Raw genomic sequence first — 18,806 nt, forward strand, 5'->3', positions numbered from 1 at the left:
TATGCATTATTGTCTATGACTACAGCTGACTACATACCTTAGAGAAACAGTTTCATTTTGTGACTATTCTTGACCGTACCCTATTCAAGTGCTAGCATAAGCTGAAATGATTGCTATTGGTGCTGTGAACGCGTACTACGTTTTTATGTAGAAACTGCAGTCATGGAAGCCGATTTGCTAAAATGCCAGTGGTAGCGGAAGTTAAATCAAATACCCTTTGACCTTTATAATGTCACAGAAAGTTACTTCATATGACCTTAGACCCTGCTTCACACCAAGAAGTGATGTCACATATCTGTAATCCTCATGACATCACAATACTTAACATTGCTGAAGTTAAGTAATTGCATAATTATTAGTATATATATTCTTCTGGTGGAGAGCAAAGGTGTGGGTTTCTCTTCCCTGATGTAGGCAGAATCTCCTATTCCTTCTCAAATCAGTAAAAGGAGAATGAAAAGAATGAGGACATTTGTGAGCAACTAAATCATTTCTTCTTCTCCAGTAAATAAACGTGAAGCAGTCCCTGCCCTTACAACAGCCATATACTGCCCTGCCTGGGGTATCCCATAAAAGTGTAATGCACTCAGCAATAATTTACATTTTATGCAAGATTGAACACATTGTTTTTGTCCTTCAATAGCCGAAAGAGATAAATGCTGAATCATCAAGGAAGACCTTACAGTGGTCAACAGTGATTTTACGACTTTTGCACACAAGCGTTCCATAAAGTTATGCTTTAAAGGTATAAAAGTTGAAAATGAAGTCCTAATCACAACCGCCTTGCCCGGGTATAGCTTGGACAAAGCAGAATACATTCATCCAAGCTAATGAAGGTGTAAAGAATGAGAATATTGTCTTGGGACCTCTAGAGAGCGGGTGGAGGTGTACAGGGGAACACGCTGCATGATTTGCTCACCCACATTTGTAAGCCCCTAAGGCAAAATTTCCAATTACTCACTCCAACTGGCGCTGACTTCCGAGAAGATTTGATAGTAATAGCATTAAACAGGTAAAATATAATTTATATGTGTCACACAGAGATAGATATTCCAGCTCACGAGCATGGACACATTCAGAATTTTGTAAACAGGGTAAGGCAGTATCTGTTTTGCTCACTCCCTCTAGGTGTCACCTCAAAACCGGGATGCTATGGAAATATCATGGAGGTTGAGACAAGTGGAGCTGACTGTGCAAAAGCAAAGGAAAGGGGGCTATCATATTGTGGTAGGTACCACTTCATTCCTGGCAAGCTATCATATTGTGGTAGGTACCACTTCATTCCTGATTAGCATGAACTAACAAACTCATTCTCCATCTCATTCTATGTCAATATATTTTAGTGTACATAACTGCAAGAAGCATACAGTCCTGGGCCAATGAAATTATGCAATGGGGAGGGCCACATTATGCAACAGTTTTGTCTAAATTATACAGCAGAAAAAGAAAAATGTGCAGCGTAATGCAGCATAGTTTTTAATAGTAAATACACTGTGTGTGTTCATAGGTTACACCCTCACCAAGCACTGGTAATTATCTCCCATATTACATCTGTAGCAAAAAGGGTTCTGCCCATTTAGTCCACGTGGATTTTTTGTTTTTAGATCACCTGGACTTAGACTTTTTACTGTAGGTGAGCCTCACAACAGCTGTCTCAACCATAATAATCACATGGTTAAAGAACTGCTAGTGTTTACCGCTAGTGTTTCCTATTAAGATAAAGCTGCTGCAACTCAGAAAAGGTATGGGGCACTTGGCTGGATACACTTGAACATGTGTGCACATATGTGAGTGCTGCACATGTAAGACAATTGTCATGCTCAATCTGGTAACTGCACACAGGTAGCGTGGCACAGAAGGGACTCTGCAGAGTTAGATAGGGTGAGGTCCCTTAGCCTCCTGAGGGCCTCATCATGAAAGTGGTCTTCTTCCCCCAAGGCCGCGTCGAAGGTGCTGACACTGGAGTCGTACTCACGATGTCGAGCTGGATTCGGTGGCATCGGCGGTGTCGTGATGGCTGGTTTCTTTACATGTGCTGGACTCCCACGTTCCAGCAACAGGCACATTCAGCAGATGGTTAAGTCCTTTAGCCCTGTGACTTCAACAGGAGACTATTCAGAAAAGGGGGTGGTGATGGACAGAGTATCTGAATTAAGCAGAACACTCCTACCCAGTCAACAGATCAGGGCTTGATCCATCACCGTTTTTTAGCTCACTGCACCATCCCAGCTCAGAACCTGGCCACATGCAAATTTGTCTGTGCCTGGCCCAGTGCATCATGGGAACAGGGCAGACCAAACTACCAAGCCAATTCTTATACTGGAAAGGAAACAAGCTTCCGGGGACCGGTTTCTGGCATTACAGCCGTCTTCGGCCCGGCTTGCTTGAATCCTGATGGTGCAGTGAGCAAGGGACTCATGTCTGAGCATACCCTTCCACGCTTATGGTGTACAAAACGATTCAGAGCTGGGATGGTGCAGTGAGCTAAATAACGGTGATGAATCAAGCCCTGATCTGTTGACTGGGTAGGAGTGTTCTGCTTAATTCAGATACTCTGTCCATCACCACCCCCTTTTCTGAATTCAACAGGAGACTGGCACTCTTCCAGCCCTTTGAGATTTTCTTGGCAAAGCTTGAGAGTACACACTCGGTTGATAAAGGACTACAAGAAAAATCAGCTACAGCACTTCTGCAAGCAGTTAAAATTTCCTACATTAGGCCTCAAAAATAAGGAAGAATTTCTCAAAGCATTGGAGGCCTGGTTAGAGGCCACAGATCCCTCTGATCCGCTGGTGGTACCGCCAGATGAAGGGGGGAGGAAGAGCCTGTGAATGGGCCAGTGACATCCCCCGGCAGCAGCGTTTCCTCCAAGGGTCTTTCTCCTGAAGAATTGGCAGACAGGGCAAAGGAAAGAGAGCACCAGTTATAAATGGCAAAACTTAAATAAGAAGGGCAGTTGGAGTTAGAAAATGCAAGAAGCAGGAGAGATGCTGAAATGGGGAGCAAAAGGTTAGATTTTGAAAGAGAAAAATTAGCGTTTGAACGTGAGAAAATGGTGAGGGAGATGGAGCTCAAAACTAAGAGTTTAGAATTGAATCCCTCTGGTGGCACCTTTCCATCTGGGCCTGCAGAAAGTAGGTTTTATTTTCCCAAAGATGTGATAAAAGATTTTCATAAGAATGAAGATATTGGCCAATGGTTCAAAGCATATGAGTTAGCAGTGTTGGCCCACCGGGTCCCTGAGAAGGATTGGGCAGCTGGGTTGTGGGGTCGCTGTGATTGTCAATGAAGGGAGAGATACCTTGTTGGATTTGCCTGTTGAGGATAGGATGTCTTATACTCATATGAAAGATGCTTTAATGTTACGGTATGGCCTAACCCAAGAAGCCCCTAAGCCCAAGAAAAGTACAGACAAGCCTTTAGAGAATGTAAGAAATTGCCTTGTACTATGTGGGTTGAATATGTGTCATTTTTTTGCAGAGCCATGGATGGTTGGGTAAAGGGTAGCAAAGTGGAAAGTTATGATGCTCTTTATGATTTGTTTGCTTGGGAGCACTTGTCTAATAACTGTTTTCCAGAGCTACGCCAGCACCTTATTGATAGCAAGATATCTAACCCTAGACAACTTGCTGAGGAGGCGGACCGCTGGGTCAGTACCAGGGTCCACAAGGGTCCAGTGGGAGACTCAGCCAAGGGTGGGCAGGGTCCTCAGCAGAAGAGTGGGGGGGACAGGGGTAAACAGAGGGAGTTTCAGAAAGGGCCACAAAGTAATCCCCAAGGGAACCAAGGGTAGAGTTCCCAGCCTCCCCCAGTAAAGAAACCAGAGGCCCCGACAGGTAAACCTGTTCCTAGGGGCCCAATGACCTGTTACGCTTGTAAGCAAGTGGGACACCATTATTATAATCTCCAGTGTCCCATGACGAACTCTAATGCACCACCACGTGCACCCCCCGTCAGATGGCAAGTGTAGCCCTAGGAGGGGAGGAGATGGTTGCCCCTGATGGGAAAGGCCCCACAGAAATGTCCCTGGTCTCTTTAGGAGACATGAAAATGGTCCCTCCACCCCCTCTGCCTAGCAACACTAAGAAATATAGGCAGTGGGTGACCATTATTGGCCATAGGGTGGAAGCTCTCAGAGTCACCGGAGCGAGTGTGACAGGTGTCAGGTGTCACTTGGTGTCCAGAGAGCAGGTGGTCCCTCATATTTTCTACCCTTTTGTAGCTGCTGACAACTCCCAGAGAGAGCGTGAGGTAGCTCAGGTTCCCTTCGAATGGGGTCGGGGTCTCAGGTACTCTTCAGGTTGCTGTGAGGCCCGCCATGCCTGTTGACTGTCTCCTGGGCAATGATTTGGAGGACTCCCCTTGGGCTAAGGTGGAGCGAGAGACACATCTGAAAATGTTGGGTGTGCCGAAGTGGATGTGTGCAATCACTCGGTCCATGACAGCTAGTAAGGGTGTTGATGGGGTTCTGGAGCCTGAAAGTATGGCCCAGGACCCAGCTGTGATGAGAAGAGGCCGGGGGGCACGGGAAACCATCCCCCATAGTTCCCACGGTCCAGGAGGAGGCAGACCTTGAGGGGGATGCCCTGGAACCTACAGGGGAACAAGTGGCTGAACTGGGAGACCTGCCTGAGCTGACCCACTAGCAGCAGGATGGTGGTTTCCACCAGGGAAGAATTTTGTGCTGAGCAAAAAGTGTGCCCTTCTCTTGTGGGTATGAGGCAGCAGGCCTCAGCCCAAACAACAGGTGATCAGTCAGGATCACATTTGGTCTACTGCGAGAATGACCTCCTGTATAGCGAGCCTAAGGCTGCTGAGCCTGGGTCAGCCCGTGTGCTGGTGGTACCCCAGCGCTTCACAGCCTTCCTACTGGGTTTGGCTCATGACGTTCCGTTAGCTGGACATATGGGGCAGGACAAGATGTATGATAGGCTTGTCACCCATTTTTATTGGCACCAGATGAGAAGGGATGTAGACATCCATTGTAAAACATGCCAAACTTGCCAGGCAAGTGGGAAAAGCTGGCGGAACCAGAAGGCTCCCCTCCAACCTTTTTCCGTCGTAAGTACCCCCTTTGACCGGGTGGGGATTGACAGTGTGGGGCCACTGGACCCCAAGACAGCCATGGGCAACAGTTTCATCCCGGTCTTGGTGGACCATGCCACCCGGTACCCGGAAGCCATCCCTCTCCGCACAGCCCCTGTGGTAGGACGGGCACTGATGGGTGTTTTCTCCCACATGGGGTTCCCCAGAGAGGTGGTGTCCGACCGGGGAACCAACTTCATTTCCAATTACATGAAGTCCTGGTGGAAGGAGTGTGGGGTAACCTACAAGTTCACCATTCCTTCACACCCACAAGGTAATGGGCTGGTTGAGAGATTCAACCGGACCCGCAAAGGCATGATCATGGGTCTTGAAGAACCAATGAGGCATAAATGGGACGTCCTCTTACCATGCTTTCTGTTTGCTTACCGTGAGGTGCCACAAAAGTCTATAGAGTTCAGCCACTTTGAGCTTTTGTATGGACACCCGGTAAGAGGACCTTTGAGTCTGGTCAAAGAAGGCTGGGAGCAATCTCCCAGGAAACCTCCCCAGGATGTATACAGTTACATGCTGGCCTTTAGGAACCAGACTCGGCGCTTCAGAGACCTTGCTCGGGCAAATCTGGAGGCCAGCCAGGAAGAGATGAAGCGGTGGTACGACAGGAATGCCACTCTGGTGGAGCTTCAACCTGGTCAGAAAGTTTGGGTCATGTCCCCCGTAGAACCTTGTGCGCTCAAGGACAGGTGGACTGGACCATTTGAGGTTGTGGAAAAAAAGAGCGATGTCACCTACTTGGTGGACTTGAAGTCTCCCAGGAACCGCTTGAGGGTCCTGCATGTCAACCGGTTAAAGCCCCACTTAGAAAGGTCCGAAGTGGGCATGCTCCTAGCTACAGATGCTGGAATGGAGGAGGAGAGTGAGCCTCTTCCTGACCTCCTGTATGCAAAAGAGCAAGATGGGTCAGTGGATGGTGTTGTCCTCTCTGACACACTGACCCCTGAGCAGCAGCAAGATTGTCGCCAACTGATGGGACAATTACCTGATCTCTTCTCCTTAACACCTGGTATCACTCAGTGGTGTGTCCATGATGTGGACACCGGGGACAGCACTCCTGTGAAGCACAAAGACTACAGAGTGACTGATGAGGTCAAAGCCTACATCAAGGAGGAGGTCTCCAAGATGTTCACCTTAGGGGTGGTTGAGTCCTCTAGCAGTCCTTAGGCCAGCCCAGTGGTGTTGCTCCCAAAGGCTACAGTGCCTGGTGCTTCACCAGAACTTCGGTTCTGTGTGGATTACCGAGGACTCAATTCAGTCACCAAGACTGACGCGCACCCCATCCCCAGAGCTGATGAGCTCATAGATCGGTTGGGGACTGCCCGGTACCTTAGTACATTTGATCTAATGTCTGGGAACTGGCAGATCGCCTTGACTGATGGGGCAAAAGAGAGGTCAGCATTCTCCATACCAGGTGGGCACTACCAGTTCCGGGTTATGCCCTTTGGGATGAAGAATGCCCCTGCCACCTTCCAGAGGTTGGTCAACCTGGTACTTGCTGGACTGGAGGATTTCAGCGCCGCCTACCTGAATGACATAGCAGTGTTCAGCGCCAGCTGGGAGGAACACTTGCTCCACCTCCAGGAAGTGTTGTTGGCCCTGCGCAGAGCAGGCCTCACAATCAAGGCAAGCAAATGCCAGATTGGGCAGGGTTCAGTGGTATACTTGGGGCACCAAGTAGGGAGCGGCAAGGTCGCCCCCTGCAACCCAAGATAGATACCATCCTGGCTTGGGTACAACCCAAAACCCAGACTCAGGTGAGAGCCTTCTTAGGTCTCACGGGTTACTACAGGAGGTTTGTCAAGGGGTATGGCAACATTGTGCACCCCGTGACTTGTGATTTGGACTGATGCCTGTCAGACGGCCTTTGACACCCTGAAGACTGCAATGTGTAGAGCACCAATACTCCAGGCCACCAACTTTTCCAAGGAATTTATTGTCCAGATGAACGCTTCAGAGCATGGCTTAGGGGCTGTTATTGCACAGGAGAATGAGGAGGGCAGAGACTTACCTGTAGCCTTCATCAGTAGGAGGTTACTGCCCAGGGAACAGAAGTGGAGTGCGATAGAGCTAGAAGCATTTGCTGTGGTCTGGGCGCTGAAGAAGCTAAGACCCTACCTGTTTGGGACTCACTTCCGGGTTCAGACAGACCACATGTCCCTAATATGGTTGATGCAGTTGAGGGTTGAGAACCCAAAGCTGTTGAGGTGGTCCATTTCCCTACAGGGGATGAACTTCACGGTGGAACACCACCCTGGTACAGATCAATGCTGATGGTCTGTCCAGATTTTTCCACCTTAGTGCTGAGGACTCCCTAGGTGAAGGGTAGTTCTCCCCACATTTCAGCTGGAGGGGACACGTGTTAGACCTGGCATCATTGGCATGAGTCTCTCCTCCATTGTTTGTCTGTTTGCCTCCTCTGTTTATGATGTTTTGCTGGAATATTGCTTTGGGCACTGTGCCACTGCTGATCAGTGCCACAGTGCAAGTGCTCCCTATGTTAAATTGATACATTAATTGGATTCCATGTTTGGCTTATTTGGTTTACTGTCAGTCCCAGTATAGTGCACCAGGAGTGCCAGGGCTTGTAAATACAAATGCTGCTGGTGGGCTTGCAGCACTGGTTGTGCCACCCACAGAAGCGGCCTAGTAAAATATGTCTAAGGGCTGCCATTGCAGAACCTGCGTGCAGTCTGGTACTGCCATGCTGACTGCGCAAGTACACCTACTTGCCAGTCCCTAAAACCTTCCCTTAACTTCATGTTAGTCACCCCTATGGTAGGCCCAAGGGCAGGGTGCATTGTAAGCATAAGGTAGGACAAGCCCTGATGTGTGTGGCAAGTCCTAATAGTGAATTACAGCCATTTTCGTTTTTCACTAGTGTAAGGCTACCTGATCTCCTTAGGCCAGACTGGGCTGCTGGAATTATTACACTGTATAATCCTAACAGACTCAGAGAGCATGGTGGAAAGTCGAGTTTAGTATCTCTGAACTCAGAATTTAATAACACATCTTTTAGAAAGTGACTAGTTTCTTGTCTAACTGTCTACCGGTCTCTGCTGGTTTTTGTGTGTGTGACAGGAGCTGGGTGGCTCCAGAGGTCTGAATGAGTCAGTGTGGGGTGAATGAGGCCTTTGCGTTTAGAGTGGGGGAAGAGTAGTTCCTGGTAGCCTGCCCTGCCTGACACAATACTGGCTCCACCTCCTGCCGGGCGACTGATGAACCTGCCCCTGCCAGTGACAATACTGGTTCCACCTCCTGCTGGGCAGCTGAAGACCCTGCCCTGTACAGTGAATAGGACAGGTGCCTCGGCCTGGCAACACCCACAACAAACCCAGGATGGGGGGAAATTCCCCTGCATGGACAAAGGGATCAAAGCAGAAAAGGGGTATAAGAGAAAGACCCCTGAACCAAAGATTTAGATCAATTCTGACAAGGAAACCTACACCAAGGACCAGAAGCCTGCTGATCCAAGGACTTGCCTACCCCTTCTGCCAGAGTGCTGTTTGCTGGGGGGAATCCTGCAGTTGCTTCTTTATTATTGCCAAGGAACAAGGAGAGAGGAACTGAGTGTATACTCTCAAGCTTTGCCAAGAAAATCTCCAAGGGCTGGAAGATTGCCAGTCTCCTGTTGAAGTCACAGGGCTAAAGGACTTCAGCATCTGCTAAATTTGCCTGTTGCTTGAACGTGGGAGTCCAGCACATCTAAAGAAACCAGCAATCACGCCGCCGCCGACGTCGCCGAATCCAGCTCGACATCGTGAGTACGACTCCAGTGTCCCGCACCTCGACGCCGGCCATCTGGCCCGATCGACGCCAGTAGCGACGCCGCTACTGATCGTCTCAACACCGCAGCCCCTCTCGACGCCATGAGCGCTGCTCATTCTTGCAACGACGACATCGACAACGACGCCGTATCCTGCTTCGCCACCGTGAGCGCTGCTCCGAACCGACATCTCTCGACACCGCTACGGAACGCCCCGACTCCGAGGTTCAATCGACGCCGACCCCCCAACTCCAATACTTCTTGACGCCGTGGATCATCGTTTTCTTCATTCTAAAAGGTACTGTGTTTGTGGGGTCTGTTTTGACTCCGGGCTCGACGTGGCGCTGCTCGCGGTTGATGCCGAACCTTTGGAATAGCTTTGCCTCGACGTCGTGTGACTCCAGTGGGGATTACATTGTTGCCAAGAACTGTGCTTTAGTGAAGAAGAGTTACCTTTGTTGCTAAAGAACTGTTTACTAAGAAGAAACTTTACCTGAACTATTAGTTTTCCTTCCAAAGAGTATTTATTGAGATTGTGGTATATTTTTGTCGTTATTTGGTCTTGTGCTAAGCCTTATGTAATGAACTCGCCTCGCGCGACAGTCACGTCACCCCAGCGCAGCATTGCCTCACGCTGCCTGCGTGTGTGCATCTTGGCGTGTGACAGTTTGTTAATGACAGTTTGGAATTCCCTTTATGCTGGGCAATTCGCTGTTCTGTATTGCTCCTGTGGGGCTCAATAAACGTTTTTAATTAACCATCACTTCGAGTGTTTTTCGATATTACACACTCGTTTATGGCGATGGGGGAACTGAGTCCCACTAAGCATGAAGCAGGAAAACCGTCGAATAGGACAAGAAAGCACTCACCTACAGAGCAACGGATGATCGGAGAGTTGAAGAAAAGCGTGAGTGTATCGTGGGGCATTCTATGGGTAAACAGGAGGAGTAGAGCAGTGGCGGGTGGAGCGTAAGAATTCTGTGAGGAGATTCTAAACTCTGTCTCTCACAGAAGCGCTGCACAAAGAATCACGTGATATTCGCCCCACCTAGCTTCCTCTAGGATTTGGTTTGTTTAACTCTTTCGAAGCAAGGAGATTGCAATAGCACATGGAACTCGGCAAAATAAACAAAGTAGCTTAACGTGAAGTGCATTCTACTCAAATTCAATTCAAAACGGGAGAAAAAATTGCACGCACATTCTCAAAGTACAGTGAACCGTTTTTCTGCAAAATAAAAAGAAAAGAAAAAAGGGAATATTTCAAACTTTACTGCACAAAACATCCTGTGTGTTTTCTGATAGAGAATATGGTAAACAAGTAAACAAAGCCACAAGAAAACTCAAAATTTGTCAAAAGTGAGACACTTTCAAATTTTTTTTATTGGTACTTGTTTAATCTTTGTATTTCAAGATGCACTCTGTTCAGCCACCACCCCCATTTATTGATGCACCAGGTGAACTGCCCATTGTGTGGAGGAAATGGTTTGACGCATTTGAGAATTATTTGGGGGCAATAGGGGTGCATGAATTTCGACCAGAAATGAAGAAATTTATTTTATTACATTCTTTGGGGTTTGAAGGAAGGGACACTTTTAAACACTTACCAGAATATGAAAATGTAGGTGGAGAGGAGATGGATGAATACATGAGCACAGTAAAAAAAAATTGAAAAAAGATACGACAAGCAACCTAGTATTGTGGTTCAGAGACACAAATTCTTTAAAAGAGCTCGGAAAAGTGATGAGGATGTTGATACCCATATAACTGCACTCTGGAAAATGGTGGCGGAATGTGAATTTGAGAACTTTAGTGAACAGTTAGTACGTGATCAGTTCATCAGTAAATGTAGTGACAAGTCCATTCGACAAAAACTTTTATCTCTTGAAAACCCCTCTTTGGATGAGTCCATTCGCATTGCAAAGAGTATAGAAACGTCACAGACATCCATCAAAGTATTGGAAAATAAAAACACTGAAATGGTCACTTCAGTGCGCTCTTCAAATTACAAGAAGAAGAAAGACGTTCAACAAAATAATTTCTTCAAAAGAACAGGCATTTGTTTCAGGTGTGGGTACACTCATCATATTAAGAGTGGGAGACCCTGTCCTGCTAAAAATGCTGTATGCCGCTCTTGTGGTAAGGTGGGGCATTTTGATAAAGACTTACAAAAAAAGGTAATACACGTGTAGGTTGTGTCAGAGACTCAAGTTATGTTATGTTATAAAATGCTCTTTTATAGCGCACGGCTACTCCCAGGAGTGTCCCAGCGCTTTGGCAAAGAGAGAACTTAGAAGGAAAGTACATAACACAGCACCCTCCACATGGCCGCAGAGTAATTACTGGGCAAAGAGCCACGTCTTGAGGTCCTTACGTAAAGTGAGCATGTTAGAGGTAGAGCTCAGAGAAAGCGGAAGCTTGTTCCAGCAGCACGGTGCCAGATACAGGAAAGAACGACCTCCAGTTCGAGCTCGTTTTATAGTGGGAACAGCTGCTTTGGCCTGCATAGCGGACCTCAAGAACCTCCTAGGAGCGTAGAAAGCCATCCGCTTCCGGAGATAATTCAGGCCGGTCGAGTGGAGAGCTTTAAAGGCCAGAGTCAAGATCTTAAAAGTGACTCTTTTGGCAATCGGAAGCCAATGAAGTCTCTCAAGCAACTCAGACACGCGGGCCCTTCGCGGTAGTCCAAAGATGGCTGTAGCGGCCGAATTTTGTACAACCTGCAAACGAGCGAGAAGATATTTCGGGAGGCCTAGGTAGAGGGCGTTAGCGTAATCAAGGCACGAGCCTATCAAGGCCTGAACTATGATTTTCTTATGTTGGAGGGATATTAGAGGAAGAACTTCCGCAACATTTTTAAAATACCGAAGCATTTTCCGGTCAGCCCTACAACCTGGGGTCTAAAAGAGAGATCTACATCACATAAGACACCCAGATTTTTGGCTTTTTGCGAAGTGTACTCAGGTGGAGACATATCACGCGGCCACCAGGACTTCCACTCGTGGTCCGGAGGACTTCCGAAGAAGAGCAGCTCCGACTTGGCCGAGTTGCATTTCAAACTATGCCTCTGGAACCATTCAAACACGGCTTCCAGACAATCCCTGATCTGCCCACTGTCGAAATCTTCACCCTTGTTACACGTTAAAAGTAGCTGGGTGTCATCAGCATAGGATATGATCTGGGTAGACTCGGCAGACCAAATCTGTTCAGCCACCCAAACACTATACTCAAGGGAGACTTGAAATGGATTAAAGAAAAGTTTATGAGGAGGGCAGTTCAAACACGGGAGGAGAAAGAATTAATTAAACCAAGAGTCAGAGCTAACTTTCTACTCCTGACTTCGCCCCAAATTGAACCTTATCTAAAAATCGTGAGCAGACCATTCCATCGTCACCTGCTTATCAGATTTAGGTTCAACTTAATCCAATACTTCCTGGGTGATTTTCCTGTGTGGGGTGTTCCTGATGAGTCTACCCCGTGTAGCTGTGATAACTTCTCTGAGCAAACCCTCATGCATTTCATTATGTTTTGTAGCCACTACAAAGTGAGTAGATCGAGGTTCTTGGCACCCATTTTAAGAGATGCAGGTTTTGTCCAGGTACGGCCTGCTTTACTTTATCTTCAGTTATTAGGTAGTACCAGGACAATTCTCGGGGTTGCTAGCTTCCTGATTGCTGCCATGCGTACAAGGACCTGGATGCTATCCCCTAGACAATTGGAAGGGTGATTTTATCACCCTGTTTTCCTGCTATTGATCTTTTAACCATTTTTAACTTTTTAACTTTTTGCACTGTGTAAGATTTATACTAACATGAACCCTCATATGTATGTACAGTGGACACCTTGACAGATTGGAACCCCTGATTGCTTGCTTTTTTAACTTCCATGAATTTTACTCAATTGTTCTGTTTTTGTAACTCTCATGAATCTTATCAAATTGTAATTAACTTTTAAATATATGCTGTTTTGTCGCTTTTATGATTTTAAATGCAATCGAATAATGCTTGTTTTGACTTGACTTGACTTGACTTGACTTGACTTGACTTGATCTGGGCACCAAAAGATTCCGCTACCTCTGCTTGAGGGGCCATATAGATATTAAAAAGGGTGGGGCTCAGGATGGACCCTTGAGGAACCCCAACCTCCAGCGGAGGCATTTCAGCGGAAAACGGTGGTGCCCAGACCACTTGACGGCAGTTAGTGAGAAATGATTTAAACCATTTCCACACCGTCCCCCGAAAACCGATCTCCCAGAGTCTAGAAAGGAGACCGACGTGGGGGACGGTGTCGAACGCCGCCGACAAATCCAGCATGACCAAGATGGCTTTCCCTCCTGCATCCAACGTCTCTCGAATGGCAAGTGATAGTGATAGTGACAATGAGGACACATTTAGTGAATTGAAGGAAATGGTGCTGGTGGTAAGTGATGATGGAATCAAAAGAGGTGATCCAATGATTGTGTTGATCCCTATGTGGTGGTGGAGGTTGGTGACAAGTGTTTGAGACTTCTTGTGGACTCTGGGTCGCGCATAACCATGATAACTGAATCCATCTTCAGAGAAAAATGGGGGAAGAGACCTCTTCAACCTCCTGACCGCGAACCTGTGTCTTATGAAGGGGTAAAATTGACCTTCTAGGATACTTTGAGGATGTGTTGATGTTTAAAAACAGACGCATTCATGGGAAAATATATGTGGCCATAAATGGTTTGGATATACTAGGTTGGTTCCATCAAGGCCTTTTTAGTATGTTGTTATGTCCGGGAGCAAAGGAGCAGGTCTTAGCTATACGTGATCATGACCATGTGGAAGATTTACTTAACAAATTCCCGGAAGTCTTCTCAGGTGAATTGGGTAAAATAAAAGGGTTCAAACACAAAATAAAAATTATGATGATGCTGTTCCTGTCAAACATAAGATAAGAAGTGTTCCCTTTAGTATTAGGGATGATTTGGAAAAAGAGCTCTTGTCCATGCAGAAAAGGGGAGTGATAGAACCAATAGAATCCTCTTATTGGGCTTCATCTTTGGTGATCGCAAGGACTAAAAATAACGAATTGAAAATCTGTATTGATCTACGCAGTCTCAATAAGGTTTTTTGGGTGGACTCCCATCCCTTACCCAATATAACAGAAATGCTTGGGGTAGCAGCAGGGGCTAAAGTATTCACAAAGCTTGACTTAGCCTCTGCTTATCACCAAATTGATTTAGATAAAGAATCACGTCACTTCACTGCGTTCAACTCTCCCTCAGGAATGTTTAAATTTTGCCGCATGCCATTTGGCCTGGCATCGGCTGCTTCAGTTTTCCAAAGAGTAATGGTTAATTTACTTAAAAACATTAAGAATGTAGCAATCTTTCAGGATGATGTCCTTATTTTTGCCAAAGACCAGACCGAACACGATGTGATTTTGGGTAAAATTCTCTCCATTTTCCAAGAGCATGGTGTAGTCTTGAAATGTGAGAAATGTGTCTTCTCTAAAGATAAGGTGGAGTATTTAGGTCACACCATTTCTAGTGAGGGTGTCACTCCAAAACCCAACTTGGTGCAAGCCATTCTTGATGCATCAGCTCCAAAAGACAAAGCGGGTGTCCAATCCTTGCTTGGTTTGACTGAGTTTTATGCCCGGTTCATTCAAGATTACGCTACAAAAGTGCGCCCCATCTCAATGTTGCTTAAAGAAAAAAATGAATTTGTGTGGGACAACGAATGTGATCAAGCATTTAGTTGGCTCAAAGAACAATTGAGCACTGTTAGAGCTCTAAAACCGTTTGATCCCTCACTGCCATGCACACTTACTGTTGATGTCAGTAGCTATGGGTTAGGGGCTATCCTGACACAGGATGTTGGCAATCAGGAACACACTATTGGGTTTGCGTCAAGGGTATTGAGAGATGCAGAGGCACATTACTCAGTTATAGAAAAAGAGCTCTTGGCATGCTGGTGGGGTATTGAAAAGTTCAGAAACTATCTGTGGGGAAAAAAATTCACTTTACAAACGGACCATAAACCATTAGTCACCATCTTAGACAAAGTCAATAATAGCGATACAACGCCACTCATAGCTCGCTTGGCATCTAAACTTTTGCAATTCAATTTTGATATAATACATATTGCAGGTGGAAAAAATGTAAGGGCAGATGCTCTATCTCGTTTACCGCCTGTTTCCAAAAAATCAGAGCATTGTGATGATGAAGTTGATATGATGACAAAGAAGACTGTATACTAGCAAGTGTAGAACTGGAAAAGGTGTGTTCAGTATTGGAAAGCAGTTGGCATGCAGAATTGGACAAAGATGTAATTTTGAAAGATGTAAAAAAGTACATTAAACAAGGTTGGCTAAAGGAATGGAATGTTGATGTTGATCTACAGCCCTTTGTAAACGTTTGTAATGAAATATCCTCAGAGGATGGTCTTGTGTTCAGATATGACAAGTTGATACCTCCTGGGAGTATCAGAGCCACCAATCTTAATAAAGCTCATGAGGGGCATTTGGGAGCCACGCTCACCAAACGCAGAGTGAGAGAATACTTTTGGTGGCCACAAATGGATAAGGACATCGAAGCTTTGGTGTTGGAGTGCCCAATTTGTGCCTCCGGTGGCAAGTGCCTTCGCACCTCTGTTCCCCCTCTCACCCCCATACCCCTCCCGGATGCTGCTTGGGAGAAAATAGGCATTGATGTACTTGGACCTTTTCACAATTTGCCTCATCAGTGCCATTGTGATGATGGATTATTACACAAAATGGCCTGAAGTAAGGTTTGGACCTAGAGCTGACTCAAAAGAAATTCTTGAATTTTTGAAGGATGTCTTCATGAGAGAAGGCTTTCCCAGATACCTCGTATCTGACAATGGAGTGCAATTTGTTTCTGCTGAGGTGGAAGAATTTCTTAAAGAATCCTCTGTAAGCCACCTCAGAAGTTCCCTGTACCATCCCCAAACCAATGGTCTTGTTGAAAGACTTAACAGGGTGGTAGGAGACTGTGTCAAATGAGCTATACAACACAACAGGATGATACCTCCCACTGTGAGGACGATGTTATGGTTCTACAGAACCACCCCTCATTCGTCTACGGGCATTTCCCCTTTCAAGCTTTTGAGAGGCAGGAAACCATGCACTGAATTTAGACCTGCCTGGATGTCAAAATGGTTCAAATCTAACAGTACTCCACAAGATATGGATGTTAAAGTCAGACTCAAGGTTGGTGAGACTCAAGCTAAGCAAAAAGAATATTTTGTTGAGAGAAAAAGGGTTGTCAGCAGAGATTTTGCAGTGGGTGATCTTGTTAAAATTAAAAAACAGGGTTTCGTAAAAAAAGGTGAATCCAAGTTTAGTAATCCAGTTAAGGTAGATAAGGTATGTGGAAGCTCTGTACGCGTCAATGGACACAATTGTTGGAACATGAACAAGATTGTAAGAGTTAAAGATATTAACAGTTATCCGTGCAACACCAATGGTGGCTTAGACGCTTCCCTACTTGGCGTACCTGGCAACAGTTCAGTTCCCGATTCACGCATTCCTCCTGCTGTTCCCAGGAGGAGCTCTAGAGTAGTCCATTTGCCTGTCAGATACAGGCGTTAGGTTCTTTTTGTCTTTTATCTTTCTTTCCTCCCGTTCTTCTCTCTCTCTACCTCTCTTTCTCTTTCTCTCTCTCTCTCTACCTCTCTTTCTCTTTCTCTCTCTCTCTCTCTCTCTATTCGTCTGTAAGGAAAGAAGATATATGTAATGAACTTGCCTCGCGCAACAGTCACATCAGCCCAGCGCAGCATTGCCTCGCGCTGCCTGCGTGTGTGCGTCTTGGCGTGCTGTGCAGTTTGTTAATGACAGTTTGGAATTGCCTTTATGCTGGGCAGTCACTGTTCTGTATTGCTCCTGTGGGACTCAATAAATGTTTTTAATTAACCATCACTTCGAGTGTTTATTCGATATTACACCTTATATAAACATCCTTATTTTTATAATACCTTCTGTGTTGTGTCCATTTGTGGTGTATTCACTTTATTACTGTATGTGGTCATAAATGCTTAACACACTGCCTCTGAGATAGGCCAATCTGCTCTGCCAAGCTACCAAGTAGGTGAGCAGGGGATATCTGAGTGTGGAATCCCCTTGTCCTGATGAGAGGAGGTGGGTCCCTATTTGTCAGAAGTATTTACCTCTGCCAACTAGAGACCATCCAATTCTAACAGCCTCCAAAATCCTCTAGGCAAACCCATGGTGTTGGGCTGGCTGGAGTTAACCGGAGGGTTGTTGGCCCCCGGGATCCTCATAACCCAAAGGTACTTCACCCCCTTACTAGTAGGGTGCCATGAGGCATGTTTGCAGAGTGGTAGAGAAAGGAGACATGACCTTCTATCAGGTCTCAGGAATCCTGTTGTGTGGAACTTTCTGGAGAAAAATAGGAGCAGTAGTTGGCCCCCCAAGAATGTCCTTGGGGCCAACTACCCCTCCTGTAGTCTCCAATAAGTCACACAGAGTGAGATTGCTAAGTGGTCTTTGAAGACCATGTCCACTTTCTCCACTACTCTGCGAACGTGGCTCATAGAGCACTACTGGTTTGGGGAGGAAGTCCGTTTTACTCTTGAGGGACCTTTGGGCCCTCCTGGTACATCCTGCCATTCCTACACATACACTGTGGCTTTACAGCTAGCTGGTCAAAGACCCAGCCCCCTTTCTCCACCACTGTGCACATCCGACTACTAGTTAAAAAATCATAGGAATTCACTGAAAAGAAGAAAGGTACTAGGGATGTTATAGTGAGGAATTAGCTTTGAAAAAAACCTTAAAAATTCAGCAAAAAAAACCAAAGGTTACCAGGACAATATAGTTAGGAAATGGAAAAAAACATAGAAAATCACTGAAAAAATCAAATGTTACAGAGACATTATAGTTAGCCTCAGATTTCAATCGTACAAAACCAGGGAAATTCTGCAGTCATAGTTAGCTGAGCTAACTATAACTTGCGCCCCTGCAATCCACTACTTATGACCTCACTTATTACATCACTGTGCTACAGCGCTTGTTTTGAAGAGAGCACCTGGGTGGCTCAGGCCCTAGGGTATTTTGTTTTTAAAAGAAAGGGGTGCAAGGGCACTCCCTCCTGAGGCTCTAGAAGCCCCGGGGCACACCATCTCCCCGGAGATAAATGAACTTTGAGGGGGATCATGCAGAATACCCTTAGTTCCAGGATCACCACCTCGCTGAGGCTAAACAAACACTAATGGGGGGCAGCAAAGACTTCCCTAGGCCCCAGGGACCAGCACATCTCTGGGGGCAATTTTCTTTTTTTTTAAATGGGAGAGGGACTGTGTTGCCCCCTCCCAGGCCACACAGAGCTCCAGGAACCACCACCTCCACAGAGTAGCCTGTGAACAGAAAGGAGGGAGCCATTCATGCCCCTGGGGACCACCACCCTCCTTGGCTGGCTCCTGCTATGTAACTCCGGTACCAACAGGCAGGAGCTTTCAAAGTGGTTTCATATAATTACTTGCCATCAGAGTTGTGGGCAGAGAAAGAGATGAAATGGTTGCTCCTGCCTGGACTGTGCTTCCTTTCCAGCATCTCCCTCCATGTAGCAGCAATGCTGGCTATCATAAGAGGCGTGGAGCCACCAGGGACCGCAGGGGACTTGAGGCTCCCCACACGGTCCCCATGCCATACTTTGCATGACTGTGGCACCCAGAAGACATGGCCGGGCCCCGGGAGATCAGGTCCCCAGTGTTGAGATCGGCCCACTGTATTGTGGCTAGCCCCAGGGGATGGGGTACCTGGGGCTAAAAAATCAACCCTGGAATGGGAGCTGTGTGGCTCCCCTTCCCAACCTTATTTTGGCTGGGCCTCGGAGGATGCATCCTCTCACTGTGCGACTGAGAGACTCACACACATATGCAGAATCCTACCGAGACACTTACACACCTCCTAACAGACCTACTCACACACTCACGCA

At 46.5% G+C, this 18,806-nt stretch overlaps 1 protein-coding gene across 1 annotated transcript in view; it reads left to right on the top strand.

The window, feature by feature from the left end:
* The first annotated feature begins 1,139 nt into the window (after positions 1-1,139).
* LOC147736953 (lysozyme g-like) overlaps positions 1,140-18,806 on the top strand; it is a 277,648-nt gene continuing 259,981 nt past the window's right edge. Inside the window, exon 1 of the mRNA XM_086934157.1 lies at positions 1,140-1,227. Within this exon, the coding sequence (XP_086790283.1) occupies positions 1,164-1,227 (64 nt within the window). The 5' untranslated portion in view covers positions 1,140-1,163. The remainder of the gene's footprint in view (positions 1,228-18,806) is intronic.

Source organism: Lissotriton vulgaris, chromosome 1_1, assembly GCF_964263255.1.
Source record: "Lissotriton vulgaris chromosome 1_1, aLisVul1.2, whole genome shotgun sequence".
Classification (NCBI taxonomy): domain Eukaryota; kingdom Metazoa; phylum Chordata; class Amphibia; order Caudata; family Salamandridae; genus Lissotriton; species Lissotriton vulgaris.